This window comes from Pimephales promelas, chromosome 15 (assembly GCF_988280905.1).
Source record: "Pimephales promelas chromosome 15, fPimPro1.hap1.1, whole genome shotgun sequence".
NCBI classification, from domain to species: Eukaryota; Metazoa; Chordata; class Actinopteri; order Cypriniformes; family Leuciscidae; genus Pimephales; species Pimephales promelas.
The window spans coordinates 22782588-22800871 of NC_142783.1; the positions used below are offsets into that span (position 1 = coordinate 22782588).

At 36.9% G+C, this 18284-nt stretch overlaps 1 protein-coding gene across 2 annotated transcripts in view; it reads left to right on the plus strand.

Moving 5' to 3' along the window:
- The window catches only part of grid1a (glutamate receptor, ionotropic, delta 1a), a 244597-nt gene that overhangs the window by 162116 nt on the left and 64197 nt on the right, over positions 1–18284 (plus strand). For both annotated transcript variants that reach the window (XM_089120381.1, XM_039693055.2), the window contains exon 4: positions 6331–6536. In XM_089120381.1, the coding sequence (XP_088976507.1) occupies positions 6331–6536 (206 nt within the window). The remainder of the gene's footprint in view (positions 1–6330; positions 6537–18284) is intronic.

Consider the following 18284-nt stretch of genomic DNA (forward strand, 5'->3'; position numbering starts at 1 on the left):
TGTTCTGAAAAGTGATTTAATTTGCTCTTTTACTTGCACACACACAAACTGTTTTCTGTCTGATGATGACTTTAGCATGAGAGTTTTAATTCTTGACAGTTTTGAACATTTTAGTTTTTTAGTGTTGAATTTTTTTTTAGTGATTATACACATATTTATCTTGAACTAAAAATAATCAATAATTTCTAAAGCATTTACACATTTTAGTTAATTATTCATTTCAGCACATTGGGTGAGAGGAAGATGCACCCTGGGGCCAGATGATCTCTCAAACTTCATTTTTTTGTTTCTTTTGCCCTTAGATGGCACAAAATCATTGCTCATCTCAATTTTGTCATTTCACCGGAATGTTGAATATCAGAAGTTTTGGGTGTATTTTTTTAATAAGGCATTCTGTGGACACGTTTATATTTTTAGATTTGTGGAGTCAAAATATTGTTAATAATTTTTTTTTTTTTTTTTTTTTTTAAGTGAAAAGGTAAGATGAGGCCATAAGATGGCCTAGACAGACCCGAATGACAAGTTGTTGCTAGTGTTATTATTATTATTATTAATACTTCATATAATTCATTGGTTTGTTATTCAAAATTTCAAAGAGCTAGATACATTTTAGACTATTTACTTATTATAAAAACTATTGGCCAATTCCATTTTGATTCATTGCATTCATAACAGCTGTTATTGTATTGTTTTGTTTGGATTTTTTTTTTTAATTATTAAACCTGTTTTTATTTCACCACAGTAAGATTTAAAAAACATATGTTTTGTATTTTTTCCATGTATTTGTAATGTTCTGTGTGCGCTCTGGTGGTCTTCTGGTCAACTTTGTGAAAATGCAGTGCTTAACGCTGAAGTCTCTCTCTTATGTTAGAACATTGGTGTAATAATGGAGTTTGTGTCATTGTGTCCTGCTTTTGAACAAGAGGACGATGACCCTTTTTTAATTGGCTCCCTGTTCAAGACATGGAGAAACCATCTCTAAGTGAGACAGAGAGGAAGAGAGAAACACAGAAGCTTTGTTGTACATTCAGGGTACGTCTCTGAGCAGTTCATGTCACAGACAGTTAAATGAGCAGTCCAGGACTGCAGATTCTGCAACGCTGTCACGTGGACTCAATGAACAGTGTGTCAGCCAAACCATCTCTCATTTATTAGGACATAAGTATTCCAAGTCAGGAAGTGTGCTCCCTATGGTCTTCATGAGTAATACTCACACACCAGCCCCCAGATTGCTGCACAACAGGCCAGCGGATTAAGACACAAACAGAATCATGAAAAGAAACTACAGACGAAATGATTTACCATCTCCTAGCTACTGTCTAGATGCCTTTGTGGATCAAACGATGAGGTTTCCTAACTCCCGACCCTATGCAGGACCAATTAAACATATCTTTTGAAAGGTTGTGGTTGATGACCTTTAATGCAAAGATCAAGCATCCTGCAGAGTCCATTCATCACAACGTCATCTTGTGAAGATGCATTTATAAAACACTGAACTAAATAATGTTTGGTTATAGTGAAATGCTGAAGCACTATACAGTAAGTCTACTGTCTTTGTTGTTGTGATTTATCTTATTCCTCAGTAATATTTTTTGAATATATCGTTGTGATAGAGCTTTACATTAAAGGGTTAATTCACCCAAAAATGAAAATTATGTCATTAATGAATGACCCTATGTCATTCCAAGCCCATAAGACCTCCGTTATATCAGACTGCAGTTCTTGTAGATGGGTTGTATTCAAGATCTTGCTGATTATCTTGCTGGTAGTTTATTACCCAGACATTAACCAGTAATTTTATGGACTTTCCATTAAACACAACGCAATGAAGTTCAAAGTTCAAAATACAGGTAAAACGCTGAAAAAAATACGGAAAAATTTGTATATTACATTGTGCCCTGTTTTTATAGATTTTTTTGTGTGTAGATTTGTTACACAGTATCATGCTATTTGAATCAAGATGAAGCTCTAAATCCAAGCACAAGCCTTGTATTGTTATTTATTATTTTTCAACCCAATAATTTCATTACAAATGAAGGAACAGGGGAACATCGAACTGTTCATTGTTATAGCTCCATTGATTCCTTGCACACCTCCTTCCCCTGTGTCTCCCCCTGTTTGTCGGCAGCTTGTATATGCCTTTAGATATATAATTGCACTCTTTAAGCATATCCAATTTGTTTCTCAAAAGACTTCTCTCAGCTCTTTCTTTCTACACAACTTTTATTTATATATTTCTGAGACCGTATCCTCAAGAGAATTTTCTCTTCAGTTTGTAACTACAGCTGTTATAATTGAATTACAATGGTATTCTGAAACTAATCTCGGCAAGAGTTTGGAGAAATTGAGCTATTGTGTTTGCTGGTTGGGAATATTGATTGGTCAGTCGTTAGTCATACCAAACATCAAGAAAGGAGCATAATATGTTGTTTACTGATTTCTTTTGATTGGTTTGTATATGGTGATTAAGTGATACATTATTGTGGCTTCCTTAGGAATAATGGTATTCTTTTGTAATGTGTATCAGTAGACAGAATGTTCATATTTGCACAGATACTGTGTATTATCAGCCATTTCTGAGATGCATACATTAATTTAAAATCTGTTTAGATTGATAAAACAATGAATCCTGAAAAGTTTTGATTCTTCAATCATTGAGATTAATAAAATATGTTCAATGTATCCAACGATTATAATTCAGTTCATCCTGATATATAGTATTAGCTAAAGTTAATTCATCAGCTTATAGCAGTGTGAAGTGACATTTACCGTTTTGCCTTCTCCACCGTGCTCTGTTAATGTAGCAAGCATGCTTTAGTCTTGCTCTTAAACTGTCAAATTTATTTCTAACTCTTCTACAGAAATAACAGCTGCTGGAAATGATTGTGAATACTCTTTGCTCACCGAATGCCTATGGAAGCACTGCTAATGCCACTTAATCTAGTGCTACTCAATCAACTGTAGGTTAATATCATAGACACTTAAAGAAATGGACACAGCGACCCCATAGACTTCAACTGAGAAAAGTGAAGTCAATTACAAGCACTCAGTTCCTGATTGCCAGGCATACTGCGCAGGCTCACACTGAGCTTGACGGCGTAGATGTGACATGAGCAACCTGTCTAACAGTTATACGTCTTCTAGTAGCTGTGACAAGGGGAATCTGAATCATTCCCTTCCGAATCTTGCAGAGACGGAGATCGGAGTATTAGCTGTCTATGAGCTAGCAGCAGCAGCCTTTTTATGACTCTCTATGGGCTTCTCCCTTGACTTTATGCCACCTCGTCCCCCCGATTGCCCGCAAGCTTTTACTTCTGTCTATATGGTAATTTATCTACTGTGTGACAGTCTCGCGTGTTATGACGCAATCGTTAGCCTGTTTTTACAAAAACTGCTTCGAGGCCATAGCGTTAGACAAAAGGTAATGGAGCCTTTTATACATTGTCGTGTTTCTTTAGAAATAAACAATGGACAAATGAAGTCTTTAAACGCCTCAGATGTAAAGTTATTCGCTATCAAAATGTCTAATTTTACCTGGTGAAAAACAGCTCTGTTTTCAGCTCTGTTTCAGTGCATATGCCTTTAAATTATAATTAGCTTTGTTCACTCTGCCCCTCTGTTCTGTGAGGCGTTTTGACCAACGCACTTGGAGTTTTGGCTTGATAACAGTCGAGGGCAAATTTTGGAGAGAGAATGGAAGCGGGAGTCTCTAAGGACTCATCTGTGCAACCGTATCAGTTTGTACCGGAGTTGGACCAGGAACGAGATGACAACCTTTACGAACGCTATGTGTTACTGATGTATACGTAAGTTCATTGACATTTTGATGTTACAACTAATGGTCATGAACAACTTTTCTTCTTGATTTTCAAAGATTCATATAAAGGTTAAAACAATTTTACACACTTCTTCTGGAGGTGCAGCAGGGACACGAATAGTTAGTAGAGACAGGTCTGTGTTGAAACGCTGCTGTCGATCAACAATGGTGGAAGGAACTCGATTTGAGACTGTGAAAAAAATATAAGGATATTAAAACAAAAACACTGGATGGATTTTTGTCATTATATGGTGGTTGTGTACAAGCACTGCCAACACACATTTCAGTAGGCTACAATTAACTTGAAAAAGTGCATGTACCATGATATGACCCCTTAAAACTTTCTCTTACTTGTTTCTTTGTTCACATTGTTGTTTTTATCGCACTAATACATGCTTCAATACACTTTGTCTCTGTTGGCTGAGGAGATATTAATTCATCCATTCACTAATTCATTTTCGAAATGTTACATGGTCTTGAGTCATGGAAGAAAATGTGGTGTTCTTTTATTATAAATTGTATATAATGCTAGTAGTTATATCTATATTTAAAATATACATCTTTATACATCTTTTTTAATGATTTTTTTTTTATGTTTTCATTGTCCTTTTTGTATGTATTTAAAGCCCAAACTACATCAGGATGACCTGCAGGCATTTGAGACTAATAACAATTTAAATGCAATAAATAAATAAATAATACTAGCTTACTATTGCCAGTTATGCTGAAAGGGTTTTCATTTGTGTATTTAGTCCAGCTTCTTTGCTCAAGTGCTCAAATGATTAGAATTTCTTCTGGGTTATTGTACTGAGAGCACATGAGGCTGGTGTGGGGCATGTAGTCTGTTTTAAAGGGAGTGCTTTGATGTTAAGTTGTCATAGAAACAGCTTGTAGTATACCACTGTTCACAGAGGGTGAGCTATGATCAAGTATACCAAGTACAAAATTATATGATGTTTAATCATTCATGATGTCTGATTAGCTTTCGTGTGTTGCAGTATAACCCAGAAAACTGGACTGTGTGGTTGTCTGAATAATAGACTTGATGTCAGACATGGAAGAAAGGACAGGCAATATCAATTTATAAGCTTGATCATATCTGATGATATGGTTGATAATTATTATTAACAAACACAAAATTATCATACAACGCAGATATGTGACAGGAAATTAAGAAAGTTGTGATTAAATAAGATAAACAGAAAAGGAAACTGTGAAATATATCTCAGTCATTATTTTTGCTTAACCATCAGAATTAAAAAAAAAAAAAATCTTTGACAATGATTTGACAATGATTGTCAGCCCCGAAAAATTTCACAGCTCTGTTGAGAAGCAGGAAAAATCTGTTAAGCAGATTGTAAAATACACTACGTACATGTAAATATCAACTTTTAAGACAGAAGAGAACATATATTTTGTTGTTGATGCCAAACACATCCAAACAAACTTACAAAAAAAAAAAAAAAAACAAAGTTGATTTTTTGCCACAAATCCATGTCACTTGGTATGTTAGTAAAATTAGACAGATATCAACAGCAAAGGTTGTGTGACATTCCCTCATCCTTAAAAAAATTAACAAAAAACACAGGATAAAAGAAAATATAACCCAGACTATTATAAATATCAAAATAAGAAATTTGGGTTTATTTTATTTTATTTTTATGATAATTTTGTTCTGATCTGGCCACTGCAATCTTATATCTTAAAAACTACCTTGTCGGTTTTTTAGATTTCAGTCGGTTTCAGATTTGTTTGCAGGGGAGAACCCTCTGCTGTCAGCACCCTGAAATCTAAAGATGGGCTAAACATTTTCTGCTCCTCTGTTTTGCTTCCTTACATTGACAGGTTATTGAAGGTATTCTGTTTCTTCTGCTTTGTTTTTTTTTTTCAAGCAGTCAATAAGACGAAAGGGAAAGTGTAGAAGGTGCAGACAAGTTAAGCACATCATCACAACATTTTGACTGCCTCAGTGTCATGCTATGAATATTTAATTACAGCTCGAAGTGAAGACCATAAATGTGCACAGTTAGGCTGAAGTATTTGTGCATTTTTATGACTGGTTTAAATAGCTCTAATTAGACCTTGAAGTCTCATTCTCACATTTTGACCCTTTTAGAAAACAGTTCTAGTGTCCTTTCTACGAATAGATGGTTGAAAGCTCAATGATGGACGATTAAGCCATCAAAAAGCCACTAGACTGAGCATGACATGACATGCGTGATGTGCAAAAGGGCGACAAAATCATTGTTTTTTTTTTTCTCTCTTATACTCCTTGAATTTCCAGAGCAAGGAACAGAGACTTTCTTTTTCAAAAGTTAAACAGATCTTTAGAACAGATGTTAATATCACTTTCAGCATCATTTCTCAAAAGCAAGTTATTCTCTTTGGAAACCTCTGGTTTTAAATCAAAGTTTCAGTCTGTATTTTCTTAAAAACTGTTTTTAGCTCTCTGCATATGAGTCTTGGTTTTTAACCACCGTCTTTTGTTTTTCATCATGCTCTGCCTGTTTCAGATGTGCGGGGGATACGTGGATTCCTAGACCAGGCGTCTCGGATGGGTTTGGATGTGTCTCTACAGCAGGTTGACCGGAATGTGACAAAGGTCTTTTCTACCCTGTTCAGCACGATGAGGATGGAGGAGCTGAACCGTTACCGGGACACGCTCAGACGGGCCATCCTGCTGCTCAGCCCTCGTACTGCCCAGGTCTTCATACACCAGGTAGGTGTCATTTTGACAGCAGTTCGGAAGTGACACGCATGTAGCTGGGAAGATGCAATGATGCTGTTATGCAACAATGTCTAGTATAATTTGTATTAGGCTATAGAATATATACCTCATAATTAATATCTATTTTATGCACAATACAATATACATATATTAATAATAATGTTATATTATATTAATGTTGTATTATAATTAACCAGTAGAAGTGTGCAGACAGAATGTCCCGATTTAGATTACTTTGATTAGGCTGTAATGTGCAGGGCTCCAGACTAACTTTTTTTACTAGGAGCGCTGTTGCCCCTGACTGAAAATTTTAGGAGCGCAAGCAGAAAATTTAGGGGCACACCTTAAATCAGCTTGCAGTGCAATTATTCAAATTTCCCCCAAAATAACTGTAATACTGACATTCTTTAATAATAAATAGACTTAACATTATGATATGCTGTTTTATTTTAACTTCACAGGGTTCCAGACTCAAAGTTGAGGGCAGCATCACCTCAAATGAGAACTCACAGCGAGTTCTACAAAAAACAAAAAATAAATAAATAAATTCTGGTAGCACTGGGGCTGACAATAAATCACTAAGCTTAATTTAGGGTGTAGATGAAATTAACTTTAGTTATTATCATTTATAATGTCTTAATATTAATTAATAAAAGTAGTGAAAATATGTATATGGAGTGAAAATAGCCAATAAACATCCTACTGTTTACAACGGTATTATTATTTTTTTTTTTATTGTTTAAATAAGAGTTTTCCAACATCTTAAATTTTTTCGTTTTAGGGCAATCTTTAAAGGATGAACAAAAATGTGTTGGTAATCACATAAAAATGTCAAAAAAATAAAACATTTATATATGATATTATTGAAGTGCTGGGAAAAGATGTGTCGTACTTGTAAGCATTTGACTATTTCTTACACATTATCATATTTATGGTTAGAGTTAACTTACTACATTAGCCTAAATCCATGGTTCTGTTGATTTGTGGACTGAAAGCCTTCTCTAAGTGTTTCTCCTGGTTTCCACGTCAGCGCTGTTTGATCTGATAACAGAACTCACTGGATCTCGTAGTGATGATGTTATTAATTCTGAGGCGAATTCAATGGATTTTTTCACTGGATCTCCTAGTAACAGTGTTGCGTGAGCGAGATCGGCCCGCGACTGGCAAGTTCGGGGCTTTATTTTACTGTCAATGGTTCGGATCGCTGCGGCTGCTCCACGGTCCTAATCATATATGAGTGGCGTATTTTCGTTCCACTTTCATTTTGTTTGCATTCGCTGCTAGGTAACGACTAACGAGTCGATAGATCTCTGATTGCTCAAACGCACATCAGGTTGTGATATTTGTCTCCGTCTCCTTCCCACAGACGTTTACGCGAGCTATTCTTGTCACGGATTCATTGACGCGCCCCTTCACGCTTTACCACCATGCGTTTAACGTGTGGCAAATTTACTGGTCGCACATGTGCGACTGGATGTAAAATTCAGTCGCACACTCTCAAATTTTGGTCGCAAAATGTGACCATTTGGTCGCAGTCTGGAGCCCTGATGTGCTTGTGTGGTCTATGGCAAAGTGTTGTTTATTGTCCGCTAACAAGTCATTTCTGAATTAAGCTTTTGCTGTAGAGGCACATGGACTGTTGTGCCAAATGGGTTGGAAAATAACTAAAGTGGCTCATCCTGTGCATTGCATTCTGTTTAGCTGTAATCTCAGCAAAATTATCCGAACACTTTACGATTGAAGGAGGAGAGAATCGTGTTTAAATTAGTGGGCTCTATTTGGGAATGCAGCAATTGCGATCACATTTTTGCTGGTTTGAATCCTGATGTGTGGAGGAGTGTCAGGAGGCTGTTTATATCTAAATCCCGCACTCTGCTGTGGTCACTGCCGAAGGGCCCTAACCAAATAACTCTTCCAGCTATTACAGTCCCAGGTTACACCTTATTTCCATAGTCCACTTTAGATTTACTTTGCAAATACAGTAACTCTCATTAGAGTACTAGTAGATAAAGTTGACATGTACTTGCAAAGATACTTGTAGTCATTAATGTATATGTGATATGAGTGTTGAAAATGTCTCGGTTACCTAACGAGTATGAGGGAACGAGTATTGAGTAAGTTTAGCTTGATCTTTTTGAGATATTGAAGCCAAAAAAATTATCCATAATTTTGTATTCATTGTCAATGCAGTGCAGCAGCTAACAGACCTAAAGCAGGCTGTCTAGCGAGCTCATAGGCTGCCCTGCGGGAACTGCATCGGCCTACCAGTGAGTCTGACGTGATATCACATCTAATGAAATGGGTGCTCGTGCCTTCACAGCATCATAGCCTGCCAGTATGGGCATGGCTTAGCATATATAAGCAGGGCTCGGAGGCTGTTTTTCTGGTTTTCATCGACTAAAGCGGAAATCGCTTGTGGCGCGAGCATGGCAGGTTACGCAATACTCGTTCCCTCTTCTAGAGAGAACCGAGGTTACGTTAGGTAACCGAGACGTTCCAGCCCGTTCTCATCCTTTAACGTCATATAGAACGCTATATGCAAAAACGGCGCTATACTACACACATGGCACCCTTTATCGTTAATATAACACGTGAACCCAAGACGTTATAAATCCTTTAGCGTGAATATGACACGCACACCCTACCCCACACCTAAACATAGCCCTCACAGCACGTGTTATATTAACGATAACGGGTGCCATGTGCGTAGTATAGCGCCGTTTAGTCATATAGCGTTCTATGACGTTAAAGGATGAGAACGCGTTGGACGTTCTCTTACAAGAGGTTCTCTCGTATTGCGCAAGTTTTGCTTACGCCGCAAGAACTCAGGACTCAGAAGGGGTCTGACGAATAACAAGGACTCCGTAACAAACACTAAAACAGACAGGGTATTTAACAAAGAACCCACAATGAATAACAAGGAACAGCTGGGTACAATGATGACGGGGAACAGCTGAGTGCAATGAACAGTGATTGGATTGTGGGGAATGCAGTTCATGAAAGGATGACTCGTGGGGAAGTACACCAACTAGACACTGTGACAGGGTTTGCTTTAAATCTACTGATATCAACAGGTTTGTGTGAGGGTTAATGTTGAGTTGGTGGAACCAACATGTGTGTGTTGAGATTGACCCTGGGGCCAGTTTGAACAACATGGTTCTTCCACTGGTGAGCAGTGTGACAGTTGAGAGATAGAGTTCTTTAGAGCAGCAAAACACCCTGGGAGTTCTCTGCAATAGTTTTAAAAAGTCTAAATTGAACTCTGAGAAGTCGAGGGAATGGGTTTACCATGCCATATTTTTCCTGCTCTAGCCCTGTGGGCAGTAAATCACTCTTATCTGAATAACCTTGTCTGTTTGAGGAAGTCTTATATATGTGTGTATTTCCATGGTGATTTGCTGCTCTGGGACACGGTCAGATAAACAGCTGGGTTCAGAGAGCTGCTATCAGTGTTTTAGGGAGGTTCTCCATGCTCTGATTCTTCCATGGCTCTCTATGCGATTCACACAGCCATTACCACTGCTGTGCATTAGGCCGAGCATGTCGGCCTGTCAGGACTTGCAGAGGGAGGTGGAAAATAGCCGAGGACACAAGGTAAATCCATCCAGTACAGTCTGTCATTTAATAGCTATCCACTCGTGCATGTGGACACATGCTACTGAGCCCAAGCACAAACTATCCAAGAATGACCAGATAAAAAATATAGCAAGAGATGCATCTGATCTCCAAATATCCTATTCATTCTCGAGTGCCACAAGCCCATTAGCCAGATGACTGGCTCAATCTGACGTCTCCCTGTTGTGGTAGACAGACAGTGTAGGCTGCTAAATGGATGGTGAATCAGCATTGTATATGTTTTTAGATTTCCAAGTCTAACAAACACATTTTTGTAGCATTCATTTTGTTTCCAGAAATTAAAAATGTTTTATTTACAACAATTACAACAGTTATTGTTTTTTTTTAATAAGCTGCCTTGTTTTTGGGGGCTTTAGTAAAGCTTGGTGGAGGTTATCACTCTAATGAGCTGGTAACTAGATGAAAAATGCCGAAAAATATGTAGCTGTTTGAGAGTGGAAACAAATGTGGCCCCAAGGGGTCACGCACACAATTTCAAATATTGCTGGCTGATTTTTAGCTTGTGTCGCTAATAATGTTGTATTATGACTTTTTGTTGCATAATGAGTTTTGCACAGAAAAAACACTTGTCACATTTCTAACTCATTTTGAGTCAACTGTTGTAGAGTTGTGTTGGGATGTCTGTCTTCTTAATTAAATAATTGTCTTTACTACCAGACATAAAGATAATTGTGGACGGCACAATTAGATACCAAGCATATCATTTAGATCTCATTATGTTATGAGTGCTTTACCCACCCCTGTCTGCAAAACATGAACATAATACACATACAAACTTACCCTGTTCATATCCGTCAAAAGCAGCCCTAATGAGACTTCATAGATAATTACCCACATTCAGTTGTATTTTAAAGATTTAATTATTAAAACATCAATGGACACTCCCAACGTGCTGATAAAAAAAGGAGGTTGGAGTAAGACCCGTTAAACGCTCACAGAATGCCAATGAGTCTCAGGCTCATCAGTTGTCATTGTTTTTGTCAGGAGTATTAGGGGACTTCTGGGATGGGAGATTTTCATTTTATTATTTTGTTTATCTAAACATGCAAATTCTTCTGCATCAAGAGGTAAGGAAGTCTCAGCAGATAATAATATTCGCAAACTAAATTTCATACTTTGTTGATGCTATAATGAGGCCGGAAATAAAATCGCTTAAATGAAAGTAATATTCCCCTTAAACTCATATTTTCATAATTTCTCTCCCAGTGTGTATGTGTGTGTGCTTTATTAATGAAAACATATACAAACCAACAGTGAAATTAAATTTCTGCTCACAGTTTACTGGACCATGACTAGATTCAGCATGGGTATTCAGGAAACCTAATGATATTTTTCGTTGTTGATTTTTTTTCCCTTCACTACAAGAAGATGACATCTGTGGTGATTTAATTCTGCATTCTGCTGCAACACTATTCAAATACAAGAGGGCATCATTCCAATTTCTTAGACAAGGTTTTGCATAACATAGCTTGGCAGTTTGTTTGTAGGCAGTGACATTTCCGAATTGTTTAAAATCAAGGTAATATGTTTGAAAGTGTTGTATCATATGAATCTATATTTTGCAGCTCTGCAGGGTTTGATATTGCTAGTAGTGATTATAGCTGCCATGACTGTTCAGCCACCCATACCCTGAAATGTCCTTGTCCTGATGATTGTATCCATCTAAACCCTGACAGATGCCTTGTATATTCGGCTAAACGCTTTGGGATTTCACTGACAACACTGTAAATATTTGGTCTTTACTGTGACCTTTTTAAAGATGCTAGGACTTGGGAATGGGAAACATAAGGAATTGAACAAATATAGTTCCGATTCAGATTCCACTTAAAGTTTAGGTTAATGATTCCGTTAACAATTCTTTTAGTGCTTTGGTGCCAATCAATAAATACATGTACTTAAAGGGGTGGTTGATTATTTCACTTTTCTAATTTTAGTTTGTGTATTACACACTAACTAAACACGTTGCTGTTTGAGCATAAACAACATCTGCAAAGTTACTACGCTCAAAGTTCAAAGCAAAGGGAGATATTTGCTTTTTAAAAAATCGTTTTAAGGACTACAACAAATGGTTGGTAGGAACTACATGAGCTTCGCCGGTTAGTGACATCACTAACCCTAAAATTTATATAAACCCCGTCCCCGGGAACACGCAATCTCTGTGGAGTATTTTGAGCTAAAACTTCACATACACACTCTGGGGACATCAGATATTTATTTTACATTTTGTGAAAGGGCATTGTACCACCCCTTTAAAAATGTAAATCCATAACAAATGTACTAAACACAAACAAACTTTTTAGTAACATATTTGAGTTGTTTTTACTTAAAAGCTGAATGTATTACTACATTATTCTGTTTTCAGTGTGTCTTTAATTACACATTGTTGTACGAACAAAAAAACAGTCAGAAAGTGACGAATTGCTCCAATCAAACCTTTCACAAAGTGAGCGCTTTAGATTACTTTTACTGCCAGTAGGACAGTTCGTTGGAGATTTATAGTACATGTTTTTTTTTTTGTTTTTTTTTTCTTTTTTTTTTTTAAGTATCTTATTTTTTGGTTATTTTTTATAGAATTCAATTTTTAGTGTGAAAATAGTCTACTAATAACACTGTGTACACTGATTATGCAGTGTCTGTTGTTGCATACGACCAGTGCAGGCATCACATTTGGAATATGTTGTTAATTTATTATCGTCTTCTTATTTATCAGAGTGGTTTAGTGCAAAGTCAATTTTTCTGTCCGCATTGGCAGAAGGATGCACGGTTGTAAGGGTATCAAAAATGGAATTTGACTCTGGTGGAATTAGGCTCTTAATTAGACTTGGTTCTTGGTTGCTAACCATACACACACACACGCACTACCTGCATTCCAGAGCCCCTGACCCCTCGACCAAGAAACAAATTAAGCCTGTCAGTGTGTTATCTATCACTGTCCGTATCCTCATTCATCTTTGAAAAATACTGTTACCTACTATTTTTCACTGTTTCTATACATCTTTTCTACCTCTACTTGCCTTCTCATCAAATCGGTTGTACAATATTGTCTATCCCTTTTTCTGTCTTTTTTTTTTTCTCTGTTTCTCCTTGCAATTTTTAAACCCTTAATTTCTCCCAAGCCCCAATAAGAACATCAAAGACAGAGTTCCTTGTCTATTCTCTGTTCCCTGTGGTTAGGTGATAGTTCTAAAGTGTGGCTGTGAAACACCTGACCCAAAGGCTGCCTCACACACTCAAGAAGCTTTCAAAATCACTTTGAAAACTCTGCTGCTCTCAGCATCACCGCTAAAGCACTGACAGCACTCTGGTGTGCTTAGCATTACTGTTAACCTTTACGGATGGGGGTCTACTGAATGCTGCTCTGAATGTTCACATTGAATTTCTAGGCCTATTCAAGGTTTTACATGATGTCTGTTCACAGAACACCCGAATGATTAAGGAAGGAAGTGATTACTGTACAGGTTTCCACTCTGTTGTGTCAGAAGCTCTTGTTAGAAGAATCTAAAGGGAACGTCTTTCAGGGTTCTCAAGTTTTATCAAAAGCTTGGAGTGAGATAACATGCGGTTAGTGGAGGAGCCCTATGGAGCTCCGTCCATCCCGCCTATCCCCATCCCCCAATTTTACCCATTGTTCATAATTAACCAGCACAAATTGAATTTATAACAATTGGTAAATCTGATAAATGACAGAGCAATTCATCTTCATCACATCAAATATACTCTTTAATTCAAGTTAAATCTAGTCTTAAAACCTACAGTCTGGCATTTGACTCTATGTGAGAGTTGTTTTATTCTTTTATTTTTGAGCTGTTGATTGTTTGTATCATTGATATATATGATATATGTGTACAGCACTTTGTTAAACACTTGCTGTTTTTAAAAAAGTGCTTTACAAATTAAATTTGACTTTGACTTTGAAATTTGATGGTATAATGATTTATTGTGTGACGGGACATTGTGGGGCATTTTGAGTGTACACAAGAGTACACTCCAGCTTATGAAATGTGTTTTGTGTTGTCTGATTTAATACATGTAGCCTTGATGTAACTGGAAAGATACAGTATAATACAGTATAATATATAATTTAAAATAAAATGAAAAAAAATACATCTTCATTCCCTCCCATTCCCTCTAACATTTCGCTTAGTTTCATATAACTTAATCTAGCTAGCCAAACTGAGCCAAAGCTTCTTGCCTGGTTGCAAAGAAGTTGTAGAGTTTTTGACTGCATCAGTAATAATGTATACGATGGGCTATTAAATGTTCTAGACTAAAAATATTAGATAAGCTTTCTTCCAACTTACCTTCTCCATCACGACGTGTGTTCGCGCGATGTTGTTGGTTACCTTGTAACGAACGTACATTCCGCCAACAAACGAATGTTCCGCCAACTTCCGTGTGTTCGCGCATTTATGTTGCCTAATAACAAATGTATTCTGGCCGAGATACATACTGGTGGCAGGAAACTTCACTTTGTGTGCCTGTGGCTCGTATACAACGTTATATATAAACTTTTCAGGACAACTTGGTTGGCATCGCCTTTTCAGCGTGAGAAATACACGGTCGGTGTGGCATGTGAGCATGTGAACTGGTTGAATTGCATGTACTCACAGCCAATGCATGAGACTTGAGAACCCTGAGTCTTTGATGTGGTGCACGAGTGAGTCAGCAAAATTTAAGGTGCTGAGTCTCAACTAGGTCAAGTTAAATCGTGAACATGATAAAAGTCTTTAAGAGGCTCTCAACCTCTCAGGAAGCAACTCATACAAGATGTCTTAGAATACACCTCTGCAATCAAATGCCTGAGGACAAGGTTCACACTCTTCATAACAAAACTGTCTCATGTGACTGTTTTGATTCAAACTGTCAATCAACAAGCGCCACAACAACTAACTAACTTGTAGCCCGAGTTTGAATTGTTTTACACCTTTCTCTAAGTTGAAATAATTGTTATGGAAAGTGGCAGGATGTTAGATTAAAATCAGCAAAGGTTACATCTGGCAGCTCATCAACGTGATGGATGATTATTACTTATGTTAGTGCTTAACGTCAGGGGTCATTTAAGAGCCCTTCAGAAATAAATTGTTTCCTGAGAATCGATTTCAGTAAATTACAATAAAACTCAGTGGAATCCTGTAGTTTTTCTTTTTATTTAGAGGTTACTGATTTACAGGTTGATTGTTTGTTAAATGTATGGAGCTACTACTTCATCTTAAAGTGTTTTCTTAGTGTTTGTCATTATATAAATGAATTGTATTTTCTCAAAACTCATTGGGTCTCATTTATTTGGTCTCATTTAGAAATAGAAATACTATTTATTTGTGCATAACACTTTGCGTGCAAAGTTCTTGAAAAATATTTTGTGTTGGATACAGTAGAAATGAGCCTTTATAAAGAACTGCGTTACTTTGACAAGAGCCTTATTGTTATGGCTATGGCTCATCGATGTGTGAGGCCAGCGAAGGCTATCCTGTCTGGCCTAAGCCAATGTAATGATGAAATGTAATGATTGTTATAAGAGAAATGTATCACAACATACAGCGGATCTCACTCTAGCCACAGACCTGTCTGTGATGACCCCTGTCTACCATTGGAGCAGTGGAAGAAGGTTGCCTGCTGTGATGATTCCCGTTGTCTTTTACATCATAGATGACCATGTACATGTGAGCTAGTGGTGTTATGGTTAGAATTACTCACGGTTTGGTTTTTATCACGGTTTCAGGGTCACGGTTTCAGTATGTGCTACAGTATATTCAGGGCAAAAATGACAACTGTCAAATTAAAATAAAGAAAATAAGAACAAAATATAGCTGCGAGCAGCGATGGCGGGCCCAAGCCGGTGGCACCGCAACCCCGGTTCCTTTAGTTACCTAAATGCACCCGGGTGGCGGTGCCGAAGGCTTTGGCCCTTTTATGATTAAATGTTAAAACGGCTTGCCATACTCTGTCATTTCGACTAGTCACAATTATGTTACAGATATCTTAAATGATAATACAAACTATCCAAAATGTAATTACGAATAGACAGAAAGACGTTGTTGATATCTACAATGTTAATTCCGGACAGGCAAACTTAGCTTTTAAATGTTAAAAGGGCTTGCCATACAGGGATGTAGGCTCAGAGAGAGGCTCACCATATTCAAACCAAAATATCTGACTTCCTCTTGGTCCGAGCTAATGACTATGTATTAGAAAGTTGTCCGGCTTGAGGAGTACAATGTATATAGCGATTTTTGTAACTGTAGATAAAACTAACAACCCCACTTTTGTCAAAAGGTGGCGCTATTTAGTCCTTGCACTATGCCCGTTTCTGAAACGTTGCACATGTCTACTGGCTAATAAATGTGATGTATCTGTTGAGTTTCAAGCAATTTCAATTTCAATTTCAATTTGACTGTTGAAAAGAAGTGCGCCGATTAGATACTCAGGATCGGTATCGGCTCTGACACTGCCATCTTTGACGAGGCTGATTCAAATTCTATATTGTGCATATATGCTATTCTATGTTAGGCACAAAGGCACAAAAACTTTCTAAAGTACCATAAAGTTTTTGTGTACTGTATTATTAGTGTTCTGAAGCTATTATGTGATATAGAAATTAATATTTAAGTCATTAAATTCAAGAACACAAACTTTTCCCTCTCTGCGCCTGTCAGTCATTCTCCATTCAGCATTCAAACAGCACGTCACATTCGGTTACAGTCAATGATGAAACGATCTTCAAGATGATTGAATGTTAATCCTATTATACTGGATCTTTAAGATAAAGGTCTAAATGTCTATATTTTCGAATGAAGAAACTTTTTCTTGCTGGACTTTATTGCTGTAACTTAACCGTGTTACTTTCTACCGGGTGTCGGACGCTGTCGGTTAGATCACAACACTAGAGTCAGAGCACTATAATTGTTCTTCACGCACACAGTAACTGAAATTTAAAACCTTTAAAAGAGAAGGCTCAATAAACTATTGCATAGATAGATAATGTATAATACACTGTTCATAAATATGTATTTCCTTTGTGCTTTGAACTTTTCAATACGGATTCACTGCGCTGTAACTTCATGTGGCTTCAAGCACATCATTCTCCGCTCGGGATGCACATAAGTGCTTTGTGCTGCACCGTATCGGAGCCGTAATATCATAATGCAGTGACGTAATGACAGATTATTAATTGCCTTTCAATTATATGTTGCTGCGTCATTAAACATCTGTCCTATGCATTTCAAACATTTATAGCAGCCATGGCTATATTTTTTTTATGATTTTTGTTATCTTGTTTTTCATGAATGTATTTTTCAAAAATAAGAGCAATGTGTATTATCTATTATTAATATGGTTTATAATAGCATTTTTGTCATAGATTATGACAAAGTAATCATATGATCCACCAGCGAGGAACCAGCAGAACAGAGTGAACATTCTTTCTGTTTAGTTCAATCCTACTTAATAGGAATTTATTTAAAATGCTCGCTCTACTCCACACCATTAATGTCTTGTGCGGACATCCGTATTTCGACTTTCGATTTTAAGTAAGCGATTTAAAAGCTCCCAAGTCCCAGCGGAGTCACACGTTGATTAACCGGTGGGAATATACACAATAGGCCTACCTGATATTGAACACAAGAGGGCAGTATAGCACTACGTATGACTCAGATTATTATTTTTTTATGAATTTTACAACAATTATGGCTGTTTTTGAACGTAAACATAATTCTTAAATGAAAAAAAGGAAAAATTGGGGAAGTTATAATATTTGTATAATTTAATTTAGAAACAAATGATGTATAATTACATTTTTAGAAGATATGAGGCTTTTAGTGTTTACTTTTTTGACATTACTTTAATCTTTTGCCATAGTTGCACATGTCTACTGGCTAATAAATGTGATGTATCTGTTGAGTTTCAAGCAATTTCAAGCATGCTAAGAGTCCCAAAAGCATCAAAAAAGAATGTTAAAGTTCGATTCGTTGCCACGGCAACAGTATCAAAGATATCAAAAATTCATTCACAGGTCTACATCTGCCGTGTATTTACATTATACAGATGAAGTTTGAAGCAAATCGGTTAAAAATAAGAGATTGGTTTCAAAGCATTTTGAAAGTGACA